The following is a 23,563-nucleotide window of genomic DNA, read 5'->3' as shown; positions in this document are numbered from 1 at the left end:
CAGAATCTGGGAAAAACCTGGTGTGGAGAGCTCTCTATTGAACCCAGAGTCCCAGCACCTGCTCTGCTCTCCCACCCACTCCAGGGCCTCTCTGCCCCCCATTCCTTGGCCTTGGGCCCCGGCTCATTCCATTCCAAGGTCCTCCTTGGCCACCCGTCATCACAGGGGACAGCTGCCTCCATGCTGCCCGCTCCAGGGCCTTGAGTCCACTCTGCGGAGAGCCCTGCCCAGCTGTGGCCAGCCTGTGGGCCTCTTGGCCCCAGGCGTGCCCTGGCTTTCCTGACGGGAAGTGCCCGCTCGGGCCCCAGCCTCCTCACGGCTCCAGCTCCCGGGACAGGCGGGAGAGTTCCCGCTGGTTGTCGATGACCTTCAGCTGCTGGACATAAGCCCAGGTGCTGGCTGGACTCCGGGTGTTCAGCGACTGCTCAGAGCCTGTGGGGGTGGGGGAAGGGGAGGGCGTAGGGGAGAGTGGTCAGGGGGGGTCACCCATGCCACGTGGGAGTGGGGGTGGGGAGGAGAGTGGGGGGGGCACCCATGCCACTCGGTAGAGCCCATCCCTTCTCCCACAAGAAGCAAACGACCCTTGCTGCCCTCCACCCCCCCACCCGGCCGCTTCCCACAGCCAGTCCTGAAGACTGTCCACCCCCCCCCCAGTCTGGAGCAGAAGAGTGGTTAAGAGCTCAGACTCAGAAAAAAACAGGTCCCCAAGATTCCATACAGCATAATACGCCTTTTACTAAATTCAAAAACAACTGAAACAAAAGAATATTTTGTGCTCATAACATATATACGAAGCACATTAAAGAGATATGTACACGTACACGTGTGTGTATATATGTCTATATATTTATAAATATATCTAAATAAATGTATTCTAGCGGCACAGGAAGAGGAAACGGCCTGTAGGGAGAGGAAGCTCTTGTCAATGTGCTCACACTTGGCTGGGGCCCAGCGGTGTTCATCATATTATCACAATATATACATACATAAAATAAAATAAAGGGCCGATGATGACAGTGTTATATGAACTGTGGCTGATGATTTAATCCCACTTCACGCAGCTGAAGACCAACCGAAAAAATCAGGCCTGGAGTCACTAACTGTGGGGCCTTGCCCAAGTCACTTCAGTGCTCTGGCCTGTTTGCGCATCTGTAAGCTGGGATAACATTCTACCTACGTCACAGAGGTGTAGGGGAGAGCTCAGGGCATCATACGTGCAAGTGCCTGTAAACGCCAGCCGTGGCTGACCCGTCAGCACCCAGCCCTGCCCCACTTACACGTAGATGTCCTGGCTGTCTGGCTGTCCTCGTGGAGGTGGGAGACGCGGCTTCTGAGCGGTGAGAGGGGCACTGCGAGGGGTGAGGGGGGTGGGGCGTCAGGGAGACTGGGCCGAGCCGGAGCCTAGAAGGGGACGAGGTGGGGCCGGGGCTCCTAGCAGGGTTATCAGCCCTCTCACCATTGCTGTGGCTTCGGCAGTGATGCAGCATCCTCACGGCTCTGGCCATCATTCTCTGTGAGGACAGAAGACCAGGCCTGAGGGGCAGGACCCTGGTGTGGCCCGTGGGTCAGCTGGTAACCAAGCCCCCTTTGAGCGGGGCGCTCCCGGGGACTAGATGGGGCCATGTCTGCTTTGCCCCGGCCTACCCAACGGCCCCGCGGGGAGCAGGCAGTGCAAGAAAGAACAGAGATCAGGAAGGGCTTAGAGCGGAAGAGGCCTGGAGGGCCTTGGTTGCAGGGTGAGGTGATAAAGGCTGTCCTCTCCACTACGCAAGGGAGTGAAGCAGGGGCTATTTAAAAGAAGTATTCGTATTTGTATTATTTTTTGAAGTTTGTTTATTTATTTGGAGAGAGACAGAGAGCACACAAGCCGGGGAGGGACAGAGAGAGAGGGAGAGACTCCCGAGCAGGCTCTGCAGGCCCAGAGCCCAACGTGGGGCACGAACTCACGACCCGCGAGATCACGCCCCGAGCCGAAATCAAGAGTCGGATGCTTAACCGACTGAGCCACCCAGGCACCCCCATAGCTGTATTATTAATAATACCTTTAGACTATCTCCTGCCCCACCCCCCACCTCCTTCCACGGCCACAGTCATATCCCCCAGCCCACTCTAGGGGCAGACTCTCACTGTCCTTGAACTCACCATCTTCTCAAAGTTGATGAGATTCTCTACCAGCGTGTGGTTCCCCTCATGGATGAAGGTCATGTCTGCCAAGAGATGGGTTTTGCTTAAAGGTCCCCAAAGCTCTTCCCCTTCCTGCAGCCCAGGAAAGGCGAAGGGCCAATAATGAGAGCCTTGGGTCTGTCCCAGCCCCACACTGCCCTCTTCCTCCGGTTCCCCTCTGACCTCCTGGAGCAATTTCCTTGTATCCCTTAGGCCTCTCGTATCAGAGACCATCTGATGTCACCAGCACTTGCCTGCATGTCTCAACACTGCTTCTAGCCTGGGAACTACTCACTCATTTTTGTGCCCCCAACGTGTCAGCACCCCAAGGGTCAGATAGACATACAGACGGGCACAGGACTGGAAGGGCGGAGGCAGAAGGGTAAGCTCTGTTCCTATTACCTTTGAGAAGAAGGGGCATGAAGGGGATGATGGGAGGGGAGAGCTTGGTGAGGGCCAGTCGATAGACTCGGTGGTTCCATGAGGGGTCCTGAGAGGGAAAAAGCCACAGTGAGCGAGGGAGGGCCCCGCTCAGCATGACCCACCACGCACCGCAACACAAGCAAACACCATCCTCTCGGAGCTCCGCTTCCCCTGGGCCCCAGGTCTCACCACGGCGGGCTCTGCAGAGGCGGGAGGAGACCTGAAGCACTTGGCCAGCCAGCGTGCACGCGGCTTCCTGGCCTCTGGTTAGCCCCCCAAGCAAACTTCACAGCCATTAGTCTTTCAGGGGCCCTCCAGGTTTCAAAACTCTCTCTCGTTTCTGCCCCTGTCCCTCTCTAGCGAGTAAATTCCTTTGAACCTCTTGAGCCTGCAAAGGGAATTTTGTTCCCAAGAGCTCAGAGCCAGGCTGACAAAAGCACCTTTGTGCCAGTTCTCAAGAGAACACTCTCCAAACCTCTTAGCCCCCCAACAATTCCTAGCAGGGAGGAGGAGTGGGAGAGGCAGTCGGCTCCCCTACTCTTCCCTCATCATTTGGCCTAATTTAGCCCACGGGCTCCTCGCATCCCCTGAGGGGCCACTGACAGGCCCCTACTCTTCCCTCATCATTTGGCCTAATTTAGCCCACGGGCTCCTCGCATCCCCTGAGGGGCCACTGACAGGCCCCGGTGCACCGTGGGGTCTGGGGCCAGGACTTGCTTCCAGGGTCCTGAGGCAGGTCGGCTGGAGACCGGCGATCCCCTGATGTTCCCCTGGTGCATCAGAGCCCAAGGCCAGACCCCACGTGGGCCCTGTCCTGGTCTTCATACAGGACATCATAGCCACGGCCAATGCTCCCTGCACTGAGGGATATAATGCACTGCGCAGCTCCCTCATAATGCTCACACTCCGTCCTTCAGCCAGCAGCCCAGACTCTCAGCCCAGAGAGAGTCAGGCTCTGACCCAGGGCTGGAAACCCTGGAAGTGACCAAAGACACATAGAAGGGCTTCTGGGAAGCCCAGAATCAGGGTTTCTGGAAGGAGGAGCCAAGGCCCAGCGCTCACCAACAGCCTCTCCAGGGCCGAGTACAGCTTCCGGACTTTGTGGGGCAGCCGCTGCAAAGGACAGGCAGATGGAGCGGTCACTGCTCTGGGACGGGAGCCCCATCCCCAACCGGGACTCTCGGGATGGGCATGCCCCCCCCCCCCCCCACCTCGCCAGATCATACCTACCTCCCAGGTGTGGGCCAGGCGGCTGATGGCCGAGTTGCTGAGGCCAAACATGACGGCAAAGAAAGAATTGAGATTCTTTTGCTCCTTGAGGCTGTGAGTGGAAGACCCAGAGGCCCTCAGGGGGAAGCAGCCACACCCATGCAGTCCCCACACCCAGGCAACAGCCAGCCTGGGGCCAGGACCAGGCTGGGCCAGCACTGCCTCTGTGGGGGCTGGGGCTAGATGGGGTGGGGACCTGGGGCTCGACTGAGCAGGGACGGGGATGTGAGAGAAGGTGGCCTCAGGGCTCTGCCACACACCCACCGGCCCCACAGGTACTCACTGGGCAGCCAGCTTGATGAACTTCCTGAGCAGCTGGGCCCGCAGGCCGGGTACAGGGCAGAGACACAGTTCTGTGGCCACCCAGTACTGGAGCTCGTTGAAGCGGCGCATGAAACGCTCCAGGTTGGCGGTGGTGACGTCCCGCAGATGCTGGGGGCCCAGCACATAGTGGATCAGCTCCACCTGGATGGGGGACAGCAGGGGAGATCAGCCCACACCGGGCGAGGTGCCCCTGCCGTCTGCGCCTCTCCCCTCCCCTCTCTGCTCCCGCACCTGGTGGATACTGTTGAAGAGGTTCCAGTCGTGGTCCGTCAGCTGGCCCGCCAGGTCCTTGGCACTCACCAGGTCCAGCCCCTCAGCAGAGCCCACGGAGGGCCCCAGCTGCTCGGGGAGCGGGGTCTGCAGGTGGAAGAGAGCTTAGGAGGGGTGCCTGAGCAACCCAGGGGACAGGCGCAGGGAAGGAGAGAGTTGGGGGCGGAGACTCCGTGCTTGTGGTTGAAGGGGTGTCTGGGCGGGTAGGGCTGCTACCAGGAACGGAAGGGCCTGAAGCATAGGGCTTCCCAAAGAGGCATCTAGTCTCCTGCTGGCTCCCCAGTGCAGAGACCCCCTCCTTGTACGACTCCTGTCTCCTGGGGGAGCCCCCAACAAGGGGGGGTCTTGTTTCTCCTTGAGAGCTCTCAACCGGCTCTCTCCCTTCCCCAGCAACTGGAACCTTCCCATCCGCTGAGGCCCACTCCTTCCTCTTCTCCCTTACGTCCAGCAGCAGCCAGAGCCAGGCCCCTCTCTCCCCTCTCTATGACCCTCCCCTGCACCCACCTCTGCCACCCCTAAAACACAGCTCCTCCCTGGCACCCTGCTTGTTCCTACCAGCTCGCGCACTTCCTGTGGGTTGACAACAAAGAGCCGTTCGTTGAGCCCCAGCGATGTGGCCACACCACGGGCATCTGGCTGCAGGCCAATGGCATCTGCAAAGAGAGCAGAGAGTGGGCTGGGAGGGGTCGGGGTGCAGAGAGGGAGGCCAGGGAGCCACTGAAGGCAGGGTAGAGGCCCCATTTGGGAGGCTGGGAGGCCCCTTCTGCCAGCAGCCAGGTTGGAGTCCTGGGCAGATGCTCTGAATGCACAGGGGCAGGTGTCCACACACCCGCACTGCCCAGGTCAGCACACCCGAGGAAGATGAGACAGGGCTCTTAGCGAGACAGGCAGAGCTTGGGCAATATTGGAGTCTTCCTGAGCTTCCTCCTTGGTCACATGGAGACAGCAAGACTTACCGTGACTACTCACGAGTCTAATAAACTAATTTATGGAAGTAGTGGCCATAAGTATACGATGCATAGAAAAGCCCTTTGAAAACTGGAAATGCCTTACAGAGGTCTTAGTGTTGATTTTCACCACTTCCTACTGACCGACACTGTGTTTTTAGTCACGTTCGAGTCCCCAGTCTGTAGGCCAGTAGCCACCAAAGCCAGATATACGAGACCATCCATGTGTCCAAAACAATATTACCTCATATTTATTTTTCTCATCTGTTTTGCATTTTTACGTCGCAGGCAGCTTGATACGATGTTAGTATAGGACTATATGCAAATGACTTACAAGCAAATATACACATAGAAGGGGGCTTGTGGTCAAAATATGAGTCACTGACATGGAAGTCCATCTAAACAATCTGAAGGTCAGTGCTCTAAACAGCTTCTGCCTCATAGTAGGGTTATCAATCAAGTCCTTGGACAACTGTAATTCTCCAGGTGGCCACCAGAGGGAGGTGCTTCCCAGAACAGAGCACAGGCACCCATGACTTCATCCTGTCTCCCCACTTCCTGAAGGGGGAGAAGGTTTTGCTTTTCTGGCCTCCACTCCTTGCCTTCATTCTTTGGGTACCCCGAATTCCTGTCTACCCTGGGCTCCAGCTGTCAACCCCGGGGCTGTGTCCTTCACGGAGAACTCGCAGCGGTTTCTGATGGCCCAAGTTCCTTGAAAGCAGGTCTAAATAATTCTCACGCTGCCCCGTTCTGAGCACTAACTTTGTGCCTCCTCGTGCTGAATGTTTTATATACGTTATCTTGTCTAATGGCCACAGCAGTCCTGTGAGATAGGTGCAGTTTTAGTGCTCATGTGACAGACGAGGAATCCGATAAGCGCTCTGCTCAGACCAGGATCACACAGCTAGTCAGCAGTGGGTCCTGGGATCCCAGCCCAGGTCCGGGAGTCCTGTTTCTGGTCCTAACCATCAAGCTCCTCTATCTCACCTGCCAAGGTGCCTCTATCTCCCAACACCTCACTGGCCCATTAGCTGACTCTCAAATACGTTTGCCGGCTGACAGAATGAATGAGGACTACCTAGAGTCAAAAGCCAGAGTCTCTCATTTACTATGTGGACTTGGGAAAATTGCCTACAACCCCTTTGAGCTTCAGTTTCCCCGTCTGTAAACAGGATGAAAGTACCTATCTCAATAAGGTCGTTACTCGGATTAAATGGATATATGAGCATGATAATAATAAAACCTATGTACGAACTGCTGTGTCAGACGCCATTCTAAACCTTTAAATAAACAAGCTCATGCACTGCTCACAGTTCCTCTATGAAGTAGGCACTCTCATCAGCCCCATTTTACAGGTGCTAAAAAGAGCACAGAGAGATTAAATATCCTGCTCAAGGACCTACAGACACGGAGGGGCTCAAATGCAGACAGCAGGCTCCAGAGCTCACGCTCTTAAACACCACACACCGATCACTTTGAAGACACATAACGAACTGCCCTTAAATGCTAGCCATCATTAACATCGATGAATATGATAAAAATGATGATCTTAATATGGGGGGAGTCTGGGCACGGATCCGAGGGGCCTCTCCCTTGGGGCCACCCTGCCCAGAGACACGACTCACCGCCTGCAGAGTTGACCTTCACCAGCTCCTGCCCCTTGGTCCAGCCATCCTCCTGGGCCAACGCTGCCATCACCTCTCTCACTGAGGCCGTCACAGGCAGCTTCAGGGTCAGCACTGAGTGGTCCGGCCGGTAAATGTCATAGGGGACTGGAGAGGAAGACGGGGCTGAGCTGGAGGAAGGGGCTCCTTGGTGCCCCTACCCAGAAGTCAGCGGGCAGCAATGGTAGCAGTGGGGGCGGGGGATCCCCAGGAAGCAGGACAGGTGACAAGGGGAAGCCTGGGGGGATTCGCTGCATGGAGTAGGTAGGGAGGCCCTGAGCTGCGGAGGGACACACGGGGGGCAGACTCTGTCTGGCAGCTTGGAACAGAGACCCCGAGGAGCCCAGCGTGCCCTCCTCGGCCAGGCAAACTAAGGTCAAGGGTGATGACGGCAGGGTGCAGGCTATGCCCTGGCCGGCTGGGACCACCAACCTTTGTCCCCAACTCGAATGGCACAGTTGCTGCTGGGGAGGGGCTGGTCCTGGCCGGGGAGCCAAACAGGCATGTTCCTGGCCTAAAAGGGAGAGAAAGTAAGGCCCGGAGGACACAGAGGAGAGCACGCAGAGCCAGGGAGAGGACTCTGTCACGGGAGCATGGGGCCCACGCATGGGGTCTGCTGGCGGCCGGAATCCGAGCCCCAGCGGGCATCGGGCGCCATGTCTCCGTGAGAAGAGCCAGAGCAGGGCTACAAACAAGCCAGTGCCTAGTACATGTGTGTCACCCCCTTTGCCAAATAGATCCAGGGCTGTTCTAATACGAGCACACCTCAGCTGTTGGTCCTGGTTTTCTCTTCCTCTTCCTCCTTTGGCTCACATTTGCTAGTCTGCTATTTGCTACACGTCAGGCTGAGCATAGGCTTATTCTAAGTGTCTAAATATTCACAACAGCCCTTTGATGAAAATATCATCATTCTTATTCCCATTTTATTGAGGAGATAAATGAGGCTCAGAGAGGTTAATAACCTGCATGAGGCCACACAGCTGTACGTGCCACAGCTGGAATCCTAACCTGCTCCTCCCTCCCTCCCTCCCTCCCTTCTTACCCACCAATGATCTACTCCCCCGTGTCACCAGCCCTGTCCAGTCCCACAGCCGCTTCTCACTGGGCCCCAACACTGGGCCGATGGGGCAGCCCTGATGGGCAAACGCCTCCGGAACGCAATTCCTCTGCCCACCCCACTGTTCTTCCAATGCCTATACTGACTCTTCCTCCTCCAGCTCTGCAGGCGGCAGATCCTCCAGGTTCAGACCCCGCCCCCTGCCCCTGGCCCGGCTTCCCCACAGCTTGTCATCTTGTTCTGGGGGTTCCTCTGCGCCCTTCCTCCCAGCCCAGGCCAACCTCCTGTTCCACCTGCCCAGTGGCCTCCCTCCTCATGTGTTACAATGGCCCTACTATTCTCTACCCTCGGCCCTCGGTCGCCTCCCGCCCTCCCCCTCCAATCTGCCTGACCTGAGCCAGACTAAGCTTCCTAATATAGTTTCAAGGCCATCATTGTCTGCTGGATAAAGCACAGGCTCCTTAGCTGACTTACTCAAAACACACATCTGACCTTGTCAATCCGTGGCTCCGACACCTCCTGCTGCTCACATGGTTTGGAGAACAAGCACCAAACCCCTTACCGAGGCTCACGGGGCCCTGCATGTTGTGGCCCCTGCATGCCTCCCCGGTCTCCTCGCTCCTTCTCACACTCCCTCCTGCAGGGTCCCTAACAGGTGGACTCCCTTCCCCTTGAACCTGACTGCAGTCCTCTACTGCCTTGATCCTCACACCCTGCAGCTCTCGGCTCCTGGGGTCGCTCTCCCTGATCCTGACCCCGAGTCAGCCCTTCCCTTTTCAGAGACTCCCTCCTTTTCCGTCCTGCATCGTGACACTGCTCAGCAGTTCTGTCCCTCACTTGACTATGAGCCCCACGAGGCCAGGGGCGGCTCTCCCCTACTACCACATTGTCAGCACCTAGCACAGTGCCCAGCACACGAGGGCGATTCCGCACTAGTTCCTGAGCATCAGGCACGAGCCGGGCAGTGTGGGAGCCCTGGGGAAACAGAGGCCCTTCCCTCATTCTAGTGGGACGTGACCGACACTAACAGATAATAAGCAAGTAGGCAAAGAAACAAAACGACTCCACCTGGTCATAATGCTTTGAAGGGAATCATGGAAGACACCTTGGAGGAAGCAGAGAGGGGGCCTGCGGGGAGTGGGGAATGCTCTGTATAGGGAGATGGGAGGGGGGCCTGAGAACCAACATTTTGGCTGAGATCGGAAAGATAGGAAGGATGCAGGTGGGCAAAGAACCAGAGAAAGAAAGTTCCAGACCCTGAGGGGGGAACAAGCGTTGCCCATAGAAGAGGAGGAGCTGTGAGAGTCTCCGGCAGGAGGAGCAGGAGTGGGGACAGGCAGCTGGGCACAGAGAGCCTGGTTGTTGTTCCCAGGGCAGCATTCCCCACAACCAGCCCTATCCTACCTTTCCAGTCTTTTTTTCCTACCATGCCTCAAGAAATCTCGGCTCCTGCCCCCTGTTCTCGTTCCCCTTTGCTCCCTGTGGGCCCCCGCCAGGAACGGTATGGGCCATCTCTGGCTCCCAGAAGTGCTGGGCACCCAGAACCCTGGGCTTCAGAGGCTGCCTTCAGGCACCACCCCTCACCTCCCAGGGAACTGCTAACAGGCTCTGCGAACATGGATTCTCTCCCAAATGCAACAGAAGCCCCTTGGGGTGAGGGCGGGGTGGAGAGGTGACCTTGGGCCTCTGTGTCTCCCATCAGGCCAGCTCCCAGTGCCACACATGGCTCGTGCTCTGTGAACACCTGTCCCCGCCCCGGGGGTGTGTCTGTGCATGGGGATCCCTTCCCAGGCAGAGGCCCTGGGGTGGGGGCTGGAGGGGCCGTGTGGTCCTGGAGGCGGGCAGAGAGAAGAAGCCAGGGCCAGACAGAGGTGAGAGGAGCCAGTTCATATGCAGACACCTTCATCTGAGGAGATGCATTCCCACAGCCGTTTTCCATCCTGGGGAGCAAATGAGAAGGGAGGTGAGACGAGACCAGGGGCCCCCGTGGGCAGGGCAGGGGCAGGGAGGGCTGGCTCCGGATCCCCCCCACCCTCCTCAGAGGCTCAGAGTTTTGCACACATGGTAAGCACCAGCTAGAGAGGGGCAAAGCGGGGGCTTGCAACCGAGAGCCTGCACTCTGGGATTTCCCCAGGCCAGAAGGGGAAGGAGAGTTCAAGGAAGTACCCCAGGTGTCAGACTGGGCAGGGGCCACTGCAGGTGAGCTCTCCCTGAACCTCACCTGCCCCCATGGGAATGTCTGGGAGGGCCAAGATAAGCTCTAGGGAATTCACTGGGCGTGGCCAGCAGGAACCAGCCCTGAGGATGCTTGGTAATAAATATGTGCAGAGTGGAGGAAGTGAGGACAGCAGGTGCACTCGGGATATGAGAATGACATGGGAGTGACTGCGTGATGCAGGAGAATGAACGAACATGACGTGAGGTGGACAGCAAGGGGACTGGTAAGAACAGCTAATTGAACGAGCAGGTCTAGACAAATGAGCAACCTCAGCCGACGCTCGTGGAGCACACAGGGCATGCAAGGCACTGCTCGGTGCTCTTAAGGCACGCTAACATTTTGTCCTCCTGAGATAGGATCTCTCCTGGTTTTCCAGACTGGAGCCCAAAGCCCTGAGAGGGAGGAACGTGCCCAGGGCGGCACAGCTACAGGCGGTGCAGCTTGGATTTCAAGCCACACGTTTGGCCCCAGGAGTGCTGTTCTCAGTCCTTGATGCACTGCCTGGCATGCATATGGAAAGTTGACTGGGAGCCAGGCGTTACCTGTGGTGTTTCCGCCTCTCCGGCCACTGCTCCCGTAGCAGGATGCAAAGCCGGGCGTCTCTGCTCACCAGGTCTGAGAGTTTCTGGGAGGAGCCAAGATTCATCAACACAGAGGTGGCTGCGTCTACGCTGGCAGCCCAGTCCAGCCCTGCCTCACTCCCACGTACCTGGAGAAAGCTGGTGGCCACGGGGTCAGCGTAGAGCATGGGACCATACAGGGCCACCCACTGGCTGACCAGCCGCAGGACCTGCTGCCTTTTGTTGCAGACGTAGGTGCTGTGCTCCTGCTCACTGCCTCCTGAGGGCTCCGCGTGGAAGGTGGGCACCGGTCAAGGGGACCACAACATCCAACCAGACCACCCACCACACGGCGGGAAAGGAGGGGCAAGGATGCCCAGGGCCCACTGACAAGCTGGCCCTGGCATGAGGCTGGTACTTCAGAGGGTTCGGCACAGCCATGCTGTGAGGGATGCCTTCCCCCTGCTCCATACGACATCCTAGTCACCCCGGGGCTGGAAGGATATTGGTGCAGGAGGGCAGCACAAAGCTGGGCGCTGGGCATGAAGACGCTGTGGGTCAGGAGGAAGTCGCTGAGAAATGTCTCTGTAGGGCAGGGACAAGGGGACAGGAGGAGGCTTCAGAGATTAAGTCTACTGAGCACTGACATAGGCATAGTTGGAGTAGCCCTTCTCCCAGTCCCATAATGGGCGGTGTGCCAGCAACGTCCAGCCGCTGTGACAGCTCTCCCCACCCAAGCCAAGAGCACAGGAACGAGTACTTTTTGCCGACTGACCACATGGACCAGCCCAGCAGCCAGTGAGGTCAGACTCAGGGTGCCTGGCCCTCTCCCAGACTACACTGCCCACCCGCTGAGTCACACAGCAGGCAGGGTGTCTCTTGCCCCTACCTGTTGGGTCATGAGCACTGGAATCAGGCCGCATGGCCTCCAAGAGCAGTTCTAGGATCTTCTCTGGGGTGCCAGACATCACTGTATACCTAGCAGAAACAGCCAGTCCATAGCACACGTGCTACCACTCCCACTCCCATATCTGGGACAGACATCAATAATCAATCACATCATCTCACTCTTCCCTATTTGCCAGTTCTGTCCCACCTTGGGGTTGGAGGGAAAGCTGGCTCTGGGGGGGCACATCTTATCCCTGGGTGCCCCTTCCCCCATCCCCAGGAGACCAGCAGGCGGGGGTCGGACATGGAGGAAGGGAAGAAAGCCTGGGAAACGGAAGGAGAGAAGGTGGGCAAGAGAGAAGGGGTGCAGAAGGAGCATGGCGGGTGTGTTACCGGTTCCTGCCTGGGGTTGGGGGGCGAGAAGGGCCAGTGCCCTGGGAGGCTCTCTCCAGCACCAACACCACTTTGCCATGCTCTTCTAGCCTCATGGTCTTTGCTTCCACATCCTGGACAACAAGCCATACCCAGTGCTCAGCACACATCATGGCTCCTTTCCCCCATTTTAGAGCATCTCCCTCCACCTCCATGCCAGACCCACAAGGCTCCCACAAAGGCATTCAGCCCTTCTCCCACCCCATTCCATGCCCATGGCCTTGGATCTGCCCTACCAGTCCTGTCTATCATGCAGCCTGAGCCCCTCTCTACCCATCCCTCACTGGCCTCCCTCTGTGGCTCCCCCTTTCCATTACACTGCCTCCCCTCACACCCTAGTCCCCTACCTCTCTGTGACCCCCTACCCCCACAGTCTCCCACACTGAGCTGGAGTTCTTGGGTTTCGCTAAACTTCCTCAGTGTGCTATTGCCCTCCTCACTTGGCCATACTCCAGCCATCACCTCCAAGTTCCCCCATCTCCTACCTCTCCCTGCTCCTTACAGGCCCTCTCTGTCCACGCCCCTTACCTTACCCCCTACCACTTCTGTAGAGACATGTCCCTGCCATGTCCCCTGCCCTCCCCACCCCCAGTAATGGCACCTTAATGATACGGTTGAAGTCCTGCTTATCCACACGGAGGAAATGACAGTTATCTTCTCGCAGGATGATGGTGGCTGCCCGGGGTGCGTCATTCACCAGAGCCAGCTGTCCAAAGTCATCTCCCTCATGCAGTGTGGTCACCAGCCCCTGCAACCAGGTCTCAGTCACAGCCCAGCCAGGCCCCCCAACACTCAGAACAGATGCACGGTGGGAGAACCCCAAGGCAGGAGGAAAGCTGGAGAGTGGCAACCTTGGGTCCACTGAAGGTACTTCCTGGGAGGACTTGGACCAGGGAAGCCGGTACAACCCAGGGGCTGGGGAGATAGGAAGAACTCACTTTGCCATGGGTCACCACGTTGACAGATCCCTTCCAGATAATGTACCACGAGGTGCCCTTGTCTCCCTGGCTGAACACTGAGAGAAGCACAGATCAGACACTCCTGTGGGCATCCCCCACTTCTCCATGGCCTCTGCCACATCCAGGTCCCTGCTGCCCAGCTTCCTATCCCCTGTCTGACTTACACACGGTCCCTGCTCTGCTGTGGGGTTCAAAGAGCAGAACTGCTGCTAATTCCCGCTTCACCTGTGAGGTGGGGAGAGGAGGGTCAGTGGGGTGAGCCCAGGGTACGAAGCGGCGGGGGGGTGGGGGGGTTAGGTCCAAAGACACAAGTGATCGGGGGCAGAGATGTGGGTAGGTCGGATGCCAGGGATTCAGCAGGATACGGGGCAAGGGGAGGAAATGAGCTAAGAGAGGCAGAAGGACTTCTGGACGAGGATGCTGGGAACAAGAAATCAGATGGACATTTCCCAGCCATTGGCACAAGGCGAGGGACGTGTCTTCTGGCCCAGCAGTTGGGGCCTCAGGGGCTCACAGGGAGAGGGGGTCCTGGGGAGAGTGTGAGGGCAGGCAGACTGACCGAGTTGGAGAGGTGGGCCACGGCCTTGATATGCAGCAACTCCTCGAAGATGAGGTCCAGCTCCTCGTCTGTGCGCTGACCTGGGCTGCGGGCACGGAAGGGCCGGGAGGCACACGGTGTACCGTGGGTCTGAGGGCACGGGAGCCACTACACCCACCACGCTCTGGGCCCGAGGCCAGCTGGATTGTTACCCGTAACAGGCCAGCCACCACTGAGTGCACACGGTGTGCCAGACAAGGGCTAGGCGCTTCGAGTGCATCATTTCTGCCCTCATGACAACCCCTGACGTGGGCATCGTTATCCTCCTTTGACAGAAGAGGAAGCTGGCACGGAGAGGCACGGAGAGGCCCAAGGCCACCCAGCTAGTAGCCAGCGGAACTGGAATTTGAACCCAAACCTGCCTGCAGGCTCCAAAGCTCCCCCGTCTCAGCCACTGCGGCACCTGAGCGGACAGGTCTTTGGAGGTGCTGTGCCCCCCCACCCACAGTTACAGAGGAAGAAACGGGTTCAGAGGTGGGGAAGGAAGACTCCAGATGACCCAGCGAGAAGTAAGGGAAACTCTCAGCGATGAAACTGAGAAACTACAGAGTCTGAGAGCCATGTGAGGCCCAGGATTGTGGGGTGCAAGGCACCCGACTCACGGCTTTCGAAGCGCCACAGTGAGCAGGGCATCAGGCCCCCGCTGGGAGAGCAGGGCCATAGCCTCCACCAGTTCCTCCTCCAGCTCATGGACTCCCACGGGCTCTGGCTCTGGCCCGGGGAAGCGGTAGAATTGGGTATCTCGGTCCTGGAAGGTCCAGTCGTGTTTCACTGCAGGGCAGAGGCCCAGGTGTGAGGAGAGGAAATTGAGGCCGCGTGGGTACAAAGCCCCCATTGCAATTGCAGGCACCCCCGGATGCCTGCTCCCCAGGACCGGCCGGCCCCACGGGGGCCCCACCCTGGGCTCGGGCTCACCATGGCAAAGGGCACCTTCATCCAGGAGCACCTGGCAGATTCCAACGGCTTGGTTTCGGGAATGAACTCCAAGGCTCAGTGCCAAGATCCCATCCACCAGCTCCCGGCCAGAGCAGCACTGCCTACAAGAGGTGAGGGGACAAAGAGGAGGGAGAATTAAGTGGCAGGAGGGTGGAGGGCAGAAGGAAGACTTTCCGTCAGAAAGGTGCCTTCCCTCTGTGGTGACAGCATGGAGACTGCTTGGGATTTTCTCTCTCCCTCTCTCTCTGTCCCTCCGCTGCTTATGCGTGCTCTCTCTCTCTCTCTCTCTCTCCCTCTCTCTCTCTCTCAAAATAAATACATCAACCTTAAAAAAAATTTAAAAAGAAACAAGTGCCTTCCGAGGCCAGAAGCAGGACTCAGCCCCGACGTCCAAAGTAGAGCAAAAGGGAGAGAAAATGGGGGTGGGCAAGGAGGCGGCTCAGGCCTCCACTCACCGATAGAGCCTAAGGTGGTACTTCCGGTCTCGGATAAGGGTCGGGCAGGTGGCCAGGAGGTGTCGATGCAGCTGCTTCCCAGCCCGGAGCACCCGCTCCGTGGAGGCCTAGGACGGGGGCAGCACAGCAGGTTCAAGCCCTGACCCCCGGCGGTGCTGTCCCCTCCCGGCTCCTCCCCTCCCGGCTGGTACCTGCTCCAGGCTCACGCTGAAATCCAGGGACTCCTCACTGTCCGTGAGTGGCGTCTAAGGGCAGGGGTGGGAGGAGGGGGAGGGTCTGCACGTTAGTGCCAGGACTTCAAATCCAGCTCTTAGACCTCGGCCCTCCCCCGTCTCTCTCAGTCCCTGCCCAGTCCCCAGCTCCAAACACTCAGTCAACAAATACACTAGTTCTCCCCGACCACCCCTGTATGCCAGGCACCCGCCTCTTTCCACCCTATCACCAGAACTTTGCCTTCCTTCTAGACTCACACACTGCACCCCCGCAGATGAGCTCCCCCTTCTGCTTACTCAGGGCCCAGGTGTGCCCAGGCTCCCAGGTAAACCACACCTGTGCAGGGGAGAGAGCTGAAGAGCATGAGGATGGGAGGTAAGGAAGGCCCATGATAGGCCAGGAAGTGAGTGGCTTGGAAGGGAGGCCTAGAACACTTGCTTCTGGGCCAGAGTCACAAGGCCTGATCCTGAGCCAGGCTTTGTCCCCAACCACAAGACCCTGAGACGCCTGGATTCAAATCCCTGATCCTCCATTTCCTAGCAGTGTGATCCTGAACATATGGCTAACTTCTCCCTGCCTCAGTTTCCTTGTCCATAAACTCTATAAAACACTCGTAATACCAATACAGAGGCTTTGGGAAGGGCTATGTGAGCGATTCGTACCGAATGTTTAAAGCACTGCCTGGCATAGAGTTGTATGTACATGTTAGCTATTATTACTCATCTGTGAAGCAGAGGGCGGGCTGCTTGCTGGAAAGCCCCTCATGAGCCTTTTTTTTTTTTTTAATTTTTTTTTTAACGTTTATTTATTTTTGAGACAGAGAGAGACAGAGCATTAACGGGGGAGGGGCAGAGAGAGAGGGAGACACAGAACCGGAAGCAGGCTCCAGGCTCTGAGCCATCAGCCCAGAGCCCGACGCGGGGCTCGAACTCACGGACCGCGAGATTGTGACCTGAGCTGAAGTCGGACGTTTAACCGACTGAGCCACCCAGGCGCCCCTCATGATCCTTCTTTTTGCTGCCACCTGAAAACTGGAATTTGTGGACCTCTCTGGACAGGATGCCCTACCCTCTATGAGCCCTCCCAAAGGCGCAGCACTTTATAGTTTACAAAGTATGTCTCCCTCCATGATGTCCTGATTCTCTACAGAATAGGACCAGATATCAAGTAGGCAGAACAGGGATTGTCCGTCCTCTTTGACTTAAGAAACAGAAGTCTTGGGGTGAAGAGCCCGTGTAACTCAGTCACACGTACTTGGGACGGCCAGACAGCCGTGCATAAATTCCAGAAGTGCTCACATTCTTGGTCTCACCCCACCCACTGCACCTGCCTGGTTCCTTCCCTTCCCCCTTCTCGCCAGCTCTCTCTCCTGCTTTCCCATCTACACTCAGCCCCTGAAAAGGACCTGGCTAGGAAGCTGGGGTACAACCAGACTTGGGGCCAGAACCCCCTCTGCTCATCCTGGCATCTTCCCACTGTGTGCCAGGCAGAGGCCTGAGGTCTGGCATGCATAGGCGCCTGGCCCGGGGCTGGGCGGAAGTCGCTAGGTGTCCCAAGGGTATCCCTGCCCGGGTCATGGGGCCCAGCCTGGTGCCAGACACAGAGCCCTGGAGACTTAGCAACAGGAAATGAGGAGGAGGAGGACGAGGAGGAGGAGGAGGAGGAGGAGGAGGAGGAGCCAGGGAAGGAGGAAGGGCAGGAATGCTACCCAGCCAGCCCCCTGTGTTGGAACAAACAGTGCTGAACACTAATGACTTGTTGTTGTTCATGTCAAAAGGCCCAGGTGGCCCCGGTCCCTGCCCCAACTCTCTGGTGCCCAAGACCCAGGCTCCAGCATATGCTCCCTTCCTGGTATTATTCTGACCCTGGAGGGCACATCAGGAGGGGAGGTGCCAGCTCACAACCCAGATCCCAGATCTCCAGGCCTTGTTTAAACCGTTTCCTGCCCTGCCCCAGGGAATAAGCAGGAGGATCAGAAGAAGGAGGCTCTGACCCATCAGAGGTGAGGAAGTTTCCTGAAGGCATCCCTCCCAATTTGCCAAGGAAAGCAGGAGCCCAGAAAAGATGAAGTAACTTACCCTGAGTCACACAACTACTCAGAAATTCAAGATCCTACTGAATAACCAACAGTGGCCCCGAAAGTAGGTGTTTGTCTGCTGTTTCACAGCTAGACAGAAGGAGGCTCCGAGGTTACATAACCTGTCCTGAGAGTGGGTAAACAGGGCCACCAGGATTCACACTGTGCCTGTCTGATTCCAAAGCACAGGTCACCATCTCCCAGGCACCTCCACTGCCTCATGTTTGTCCCACTTCATGCTATGGAAGGGTAAATTCTGCCCTCAGGAATGTTCCACGGGCAAGTAAGTCTGGAAGACACGGCGTTAAACAAAGTTCTGTGGGTTTGTCATAGTCCCTCTGGGACTATGTCCATATGCACTGGGAGCCTCCTAGGCTGGCAGTGGGGGTACTATTCAGGATACAGTCAAGGGCATGGGCTCGCCATCCATGTGTCTCGGCCAAATCTCAGTTCCCCATTACCAGCTAGTTGTGTGACCCTGGCTGATCATTGACCTCTCTGCCTCAGTCTCCTCATCTGTAAAATGGGGTTCGTGATAATAGTAGCTATGTCACAGGTAATTATGAGGATCAAATGAGTTAATAACATAAAGCACTCAAAGCGATGCTTGGCTTGTGGTAACTGCTTAGTAAATGTTAAACAACTCGATTAAACTTCGTTATTTTATGATGGGTGCCTATTACCTGGACACAATGCAAAGAAGTGTTGTACCTTGGCTAACCCTCTCTCTGATGTGATAACCCCGAGCGTCAGCTTGGGGTTCTCAGTTGGAAAGAAGTGGCTGGTATGGGTAGGGGGAAGGCTCTTGACCACTGCCTCCTCTCCCGCCTGGACAGGAAGGACGCAGGGTAGGAGAGGAGGGGGAGCTAGCTTCCCTGCACCAGTGTCATAGCCTGCCCCCCCTCCTTCCCTCCCTGTCACTCAGTGTCAGAGCCACGCTGAAGGGGCAGGCACAGAGCCAGAGAGCCTCGTGGGGACCTGTCAGACCAGTTCCCTTAGGCCATGGCTAGGGTCTCAGGCCAGGGCTGTGTGTGCTGGGACAGGGAGAGGACGCAAGGGGAAGGGTGATGCTTTGGGGTGTCAGTGTTTTCATTTACAGCAAAAGAAAGTGCACCATGAGCTCAGACTCCATGGCCAGGTCACCTGGGACAGAAGCCTAACTCTGTCTCTTAGCCGATGTACAACCCTGGACCTGTCACTTAGCCACTCTGTGCCTCTGTTCTCTCATCTATAAAAGGAGACAATGACACCGGTATCTAGCTCACGGCTATTGTCGGCTCACTTGACACGAAAAAGGTAAAGGTTTTATAATGCTGCCTGGGACACAAGTATTATACAACTATTAGCTACTACCATTGTTTGAACACGCTTGCGTGAAAGCATGTTTTCTGAGTTAGAGAATCTAGCCACCTCTCCCCAAACAATCACTCAAAGGGAAGCATCCCAGGCTTCTCTGAGATTACGGGACCCCCCCCCAGAGGTCATCCTGATCTTGCCCCTGCCTCTAGATAAATTGATCCCTCTCTGTCTCCTGGGCATTGGACAAGATCTCCTCTCCTTCTCATGCTTCCCAAAGGAGATGTTCTTCCATCCCACCCCAGTGTCACTTTTGCCATCGATGGTAAGTCCATCCTCTGTCTAACCTCACCCTCCTGTAACCTGCTTTCATTTCTCTTGTCCTGATCTAGTAGCAACAGAAAGTACTCTCTTCAGACCTCAGGAGGTTGATGGGTTTCCCCCTGGTTTTCTAAGAGGCAGGCATGGCCTGAATAACTCCCAGCACTGTTCGCCTAGGCTCCACCCCTTTACAACATCCACCCCTTACCCTACATGTGCACACTCCCCGACAAGCACTCCTTCCCTTATGTGAGCCCCTCCTAGGCCAGACGAATCATCTCACAGGTGACAGGAGCGACTTGACTGGTCCCCAGAACCTCTTAAATGCAGCCGCATCGGGCTGAAGCCACCCCACTCACCCATTCCCCAGAGACGGTCAGCAGGGCGGGGTGTGGCCCAGGCCCCTAGCCCTAAAAATCTAAGTACCCTTTAATCACCAATTCCCACCTACCCCCCCCCCCCACACACCTGGCTAGAGAGGGGCTGTGTTTCTGTGACTTTCACCCTATTTACACTCCAGCAACCCTCACATCGCCCTTCTGGCTTCCCCGTGCACCCCAGCTCTTCGATTCTGGGGGTTGAGGGAGTCAGGAGACAGCCTGGCGGCCTCTTCCACCCCTTCCCAGACTCTGGGTCCCAAGGGATCCTCCAGTGACCTCATTGTCCTGGCACCTGACCTTTCCCCCACTCACCACCTTGCCTCTACAAGCTGGGAAGGGGACAGGAAATGCACAAGTAATTATAGACTGAGAGGGAAGGAGGGAGGGAGGGTTCCAGCCCACGGGCTCCAAGCAATAGCTACTACCAGTGACCTGGCGGGGTGGGGGGGACAGCTTAGCCCAGAAGGGGCCAGCTCCCCTGCTCCCTCCAGAGCCCCATCTCGAGCAGGACCCAGGCCCAAGAGGGCCCTGACCAGGAAGACCCAGGGAGGGAGTGCGGGAGGGGTTGGGGGGAGAGCTAGGGACACCTAGATTATCCTCCCAGTTCCGACGCTGAGGAAGAGCCCATCACCTCCGCAGACCTTGTTTTTTCTCACTCAGTCTCCTATTTTGATAAATATAAAGGCCATTGGGCAAGAGGTGGGAGGAAAGACGCTGAAGGTGGTAGTCGCTCCACTCAAAGGGACTTGACGACAAGAGACATAAGTGACAAGCTCTCCCAATTCTGTCGTCTGCTCTGGTTTTCCCTCGACCCCTTTGCCCAAGTTCCCTCCTGGTACCAGCGCCCCCTCCCCCAGCCGCCTGCCAATGCTGTCCCCGTGGGCAACAGAACAGACGCACAACTGAATCTCACTGAATCTCAGGTGAAGGAACTCGGTGAAGTCTGGGTGGTCGGAGAGAGCTTCTCCGCTGATTTGGATCCTGCGACCATTATGCTGTCCCCCACCCTGCCCCCACTGCTCTTCCCCTCCCGCCCTCTCCTTCATTCTCGCAGCTCCAGGATATTCTTCACTGGCAAAGGGAGACTCCAGCTCCAGTCTCCAAACTTCTCAGAGCCCCCCCCCCCCCCGCTGAGCCCCCCAAAGCCAGATGCCAAGCACTGTTCACGTGACCACCTCACCCCAAGATCAAGCAGAATTGACGCAGTTCTGCTGGTCACTGAGGGAGAATGTTGCCACGGTGATGTACCAAGAGCAGTAAACAAGTTTACCCCACCTCCCACCTTGACCTGGCCCCCGGCGTCTCACACATGCCTCCCCTCACCACCTGGAGAACACACAACCACCCACCTCAGGGCACACAGAGGTGACACAAATGACAAATCCCTCTCCCCCTGCCCCATGACACAACGGGAAGACGCGAGTACCACATGCACATGGACCTACACGGTGCAGCTGTGTGAGCCACCCACGCGCACAGCGGCCAAGCTGCTTGACCCACTGTCCAGCCCAGCAGGAGCCCCCACACCCCCAGAAGCATGCTCTTTCTCCCAGTCCAGGCCCTCCTGCAGTCCTTGGTGCCTGGCCCTGGCCCGACAGACAATGGGCACTTACCCAGCGGAGCCCCTGGATGCAGCTGGGGCGCTGGTGTTCAAGCAGCAGCTGGTAAGAACAGCTCCGGGGCCGGTGCATCCTCTTCAGCACCATGTTGAGGAGGGTCCCCTCCGGCACCACGTCCGGGAGGCCTCCCACCTGCGATGCTCCGAGAGCTGGGCTGTCCTCCACAGCCAGGCCCACCTGCCAGCGGCTCTCACCTGGCCAGCCCACCTGTGACGCAGGGAGGAAGGCAGAGAGCCATGGGGCTGGGGCTGGGACTGGGACTGGGGCAGCTGGACCAGGGCACAACTGCCCCAGGCAGAACCACTTCCTCTGAGTCCTCTGGACTGGTCAGGCGGAGGTGCTGCAACCCTGCCAGGAGCCGGGGGAGGGACAGGAAGACCTTCACTGGGGCCTGCCGGTCTGGCGCACTTAGGGGTCTCCAGCTGGCGGACCGGAGATCGGGCCTTTCTTCCCAGTCTTCTTTGGACTTCTGCCCCACCCCACTGCCCATGTCCCTGGAGGGATCTCCACCACCTCCCAGTATGAGGCTACCGACTCACTGGATCCCCCAGAAATGCAGCTGCAGCTCAACCTTTCTTCGCCCCTTCTCCTTCACCCCTGACCAGCCCTCTCTTTCCCACCCAAACACCCCACCCACCATGTCAGCTTCCTCTCCTGCTCCTCCCCACCCTGACCCCACTTTACCCACCTTCATGGTCCTTCTCAAGCTTGCACAGCCCTGCAGGCTCTAGCAAAAGGTTGGGGAGGGGGAGACCCTCATGGAGACCCCTACTCCTCCTGGAGGGGTGTGGGCTGTAAGCCCCAGGAGAAGCGGAACAGGGCTAATTCCTAGCTGGACTGGCTGCCAGGGCGACCGGCTGGGTGTAGAGGCTCCTTTTGGGTGGGTTGAGGGCAGGGGGCGTAGGGGGGAGTCCCCCCCCAGCGGCAAGGAGCCCCAAGCCTCCGCCTCCGTCCCAGACGAATGAGCCAGCTGGCACCGGGCGCCGAAGCGAGGCTGCAGCTGGCACTGATCCGGGCGGGAGCTGTCACACCCCCTACGCTGCCCGCCCCCTTCCCCTCCCCGGGACAGGCTGGGAGGGCAGGGAGGAGGCGCCCGGCCTTACTGTGGGGGAGGGCACAGGGAAGGGGGCGGGCTGGGCCGGGGGTGGAGTCTGGACTCCGGGGTTATAGGGCGGGCACTAGTCGGAGGCCTGAGAAACCCCAGGGGGGCAGGAGCGGCCCAGGGTTGTGTGTCGCGGCGGCCGCGGCCGGAGTGTCGGGGTAGGGGTGCCGAGTGGCCGTGCAGGCCGCCACGTGGCCGGGAGGAGAAATGCAAACACGGAAACCAGGGGAAGGGGGAGGGGGGTGAGTCATTGCGGCCCCACCCGGGAGGGAAATCCGGGCTGGGGCCGCTTCCCGGCCGGGGGCGTCCTGCCTCCTGTTTCGGTTCAGGGTCTCGAACAGTCCGGGGGAGGGATTGGGCTGCTTTCCCGTGGGGAATCCCCCTCCCCACCGTACCCCCCCGCCCGACACACACACACACACATACACACACACACACACACACACACACACCACGGGCGCGGGTGGGGAAACTGAGGCCGGAGGAAAGGACTGCTCTCCAGGATGGGTGGGGCCGGAGTTGTGGCTGAGCTTCGGAAGAGAGAGGGTTTTAGAGAACCACGCCCCCACCTCGTGCTCCCGGGCTGCTGCCTGCGTGGGGCGAGGGGGGGGGGGATTGGGGGGTTGGGGGGAGGGGGTCAGGAAGCAGAGCCTCGGGATTCCAAGGTCCGCAGCAGCTCTGTACCAAGGCCCGTCGCCTTCTGGGCTTCAGTTTCCACCCCCGCGTAGATGGCCCAGAGCCGCCCTCTTCTCCCCACTCCAGCTTCTGAGAGGCGGAGAGACCGTGGCTCCTGGACTGCGACTCCCTCAGCACCCAGTAATTGGTGAGGACGTTGATGAGGGGTTTGAAAGGAGTTACACGCCCCGCTCCCAGCTTTCTAGGACTCACTTTTTTGTCCCAGCTTTCTAGGACTCACTTTTTTTTGGTCCCAGTCCTTGTCCCTTTCTCTTTGCTGCTGAGCCTGCCTGAATTGGGGAAGACACTTGTCTAACAAACCATCCTGCCTGCTTTGGGACGCTGAGCCCCTACCTCCCACCGATGATTATTTTCTTGGAGACGGATTTTAATTGTGATTAAAATCTCAGTTTTAATGTGTATTTAAAAATCCTCCCTACCCCTAAATTCAGATTCAGTTCTGTTGGCACGAAATGGAAAATCTGTACTTTGAGCAAATGCCCCAAGGTTATCTGCTAGGTTCACATCTTTTTAAGTCTATTTATTTATTCGGGGGGCGGGGTGTCGGGCAGAGAAAGAGAGAGAATCTCAAGCAGGTTCTTCGCGGTCAGTGCAGAGCCCCATGCAAGGGCACAACCTCACCAACCCTGAGAGCATGACTTGAGCTGAAATCAAGAGTCAGTTCCTTGGGGCGCCTGGATGGTTCAGTTGGTTAAG

At 57.7% G+C, this 23,563-nt stretch overlaps 1 protein-coding gene across 2 annotated transcripts; it reads right to left on the bottom strand.

Moving 5' to 3' along the window:
• Window positions 1-5: 5 nt before the first annotated feature.
• On the bottom strand, window positions 6-22,115 carry RAPGEF3 (Rap guanine nucleotide exchange factor 3). 2 transcript variants are annotated; one of them, XM_053895585.1, is made up of 28 exons: window positions 21,758-22,114; window positions 21,064-21,276; window positions 15,355-15,408; window positions 15,164-15,270; window positions 14,688-14,809; window positions 14,375-14,543; window positions 13,734-13,818; window positions 13,339-13,399; window positions 13,154-13,230; window positions 12,817-12,963; window positions 12,177-12,289; window positions 11,785-11,873; window positions 11,402-11,480; window positions 11,045-11,195; window positions 10,878-10,960; window positions 10,018-10,057; window positions 7,493-7,574; window positions 7,022-7,168; window positions 5,005-5,102; window positions 4,411-4,536; window positions 4,139-4,320; window positions 3,817-3,907; window positions 3,649-3,699; window positions 2,566-2,653; window positions 2,143-2,207; window positions 1,457-1,511; window positions 1,278-1,349; window positions 6-432 (listed from the first exon to the last, which is right to left on the bottom strand). In XM_053895585.1, the coding sequence occupies exons 1-28, from the start codon at window positions 21,761-21,763 to the stop codon at window positions 314-316; spliced, it is 2,772 nt and encodes a 923-aa protein (XP_053751560.1). In that variant the 5' UTR covers window positions 21,764-22,114; the 3' UTR covers window positions 6-313. The 2 variants fall into 2 exon arrangements, with proteins under 2 accessions (XP_053751560.1, XP_053751561.1); XM_053895586.1 differs by lacking the exons at window positions 13,154-13,230; window positions 13,339-13,399 and having other exon boundaries at window positions 21,758-22,115.
• Between the last annotated feature and the right edge of the window lie 1,448 nt (window positions 22,116-23,563).

The sequence above is a fragment of the Panthera pardus genome, unplaced genomic scaffold, assembly GCF_024362965.1.
Source record: "Panthera pardus isolate Hobbes unplaced genomic scaffold, ASM2436296v1 HiC_scaffold_6, whole genome shotgun sequence".
Taxonomy (NCBI): Eukaryota; Metazoa; Chordata; class Mammalia; order Carnivora; family Felidae; genus Panthera; species Panthera pardus.
Note: the sequence above shows the minus strand (reverse complement) of the source record. Positions and strands in the feature narration are given on the sequence as shown.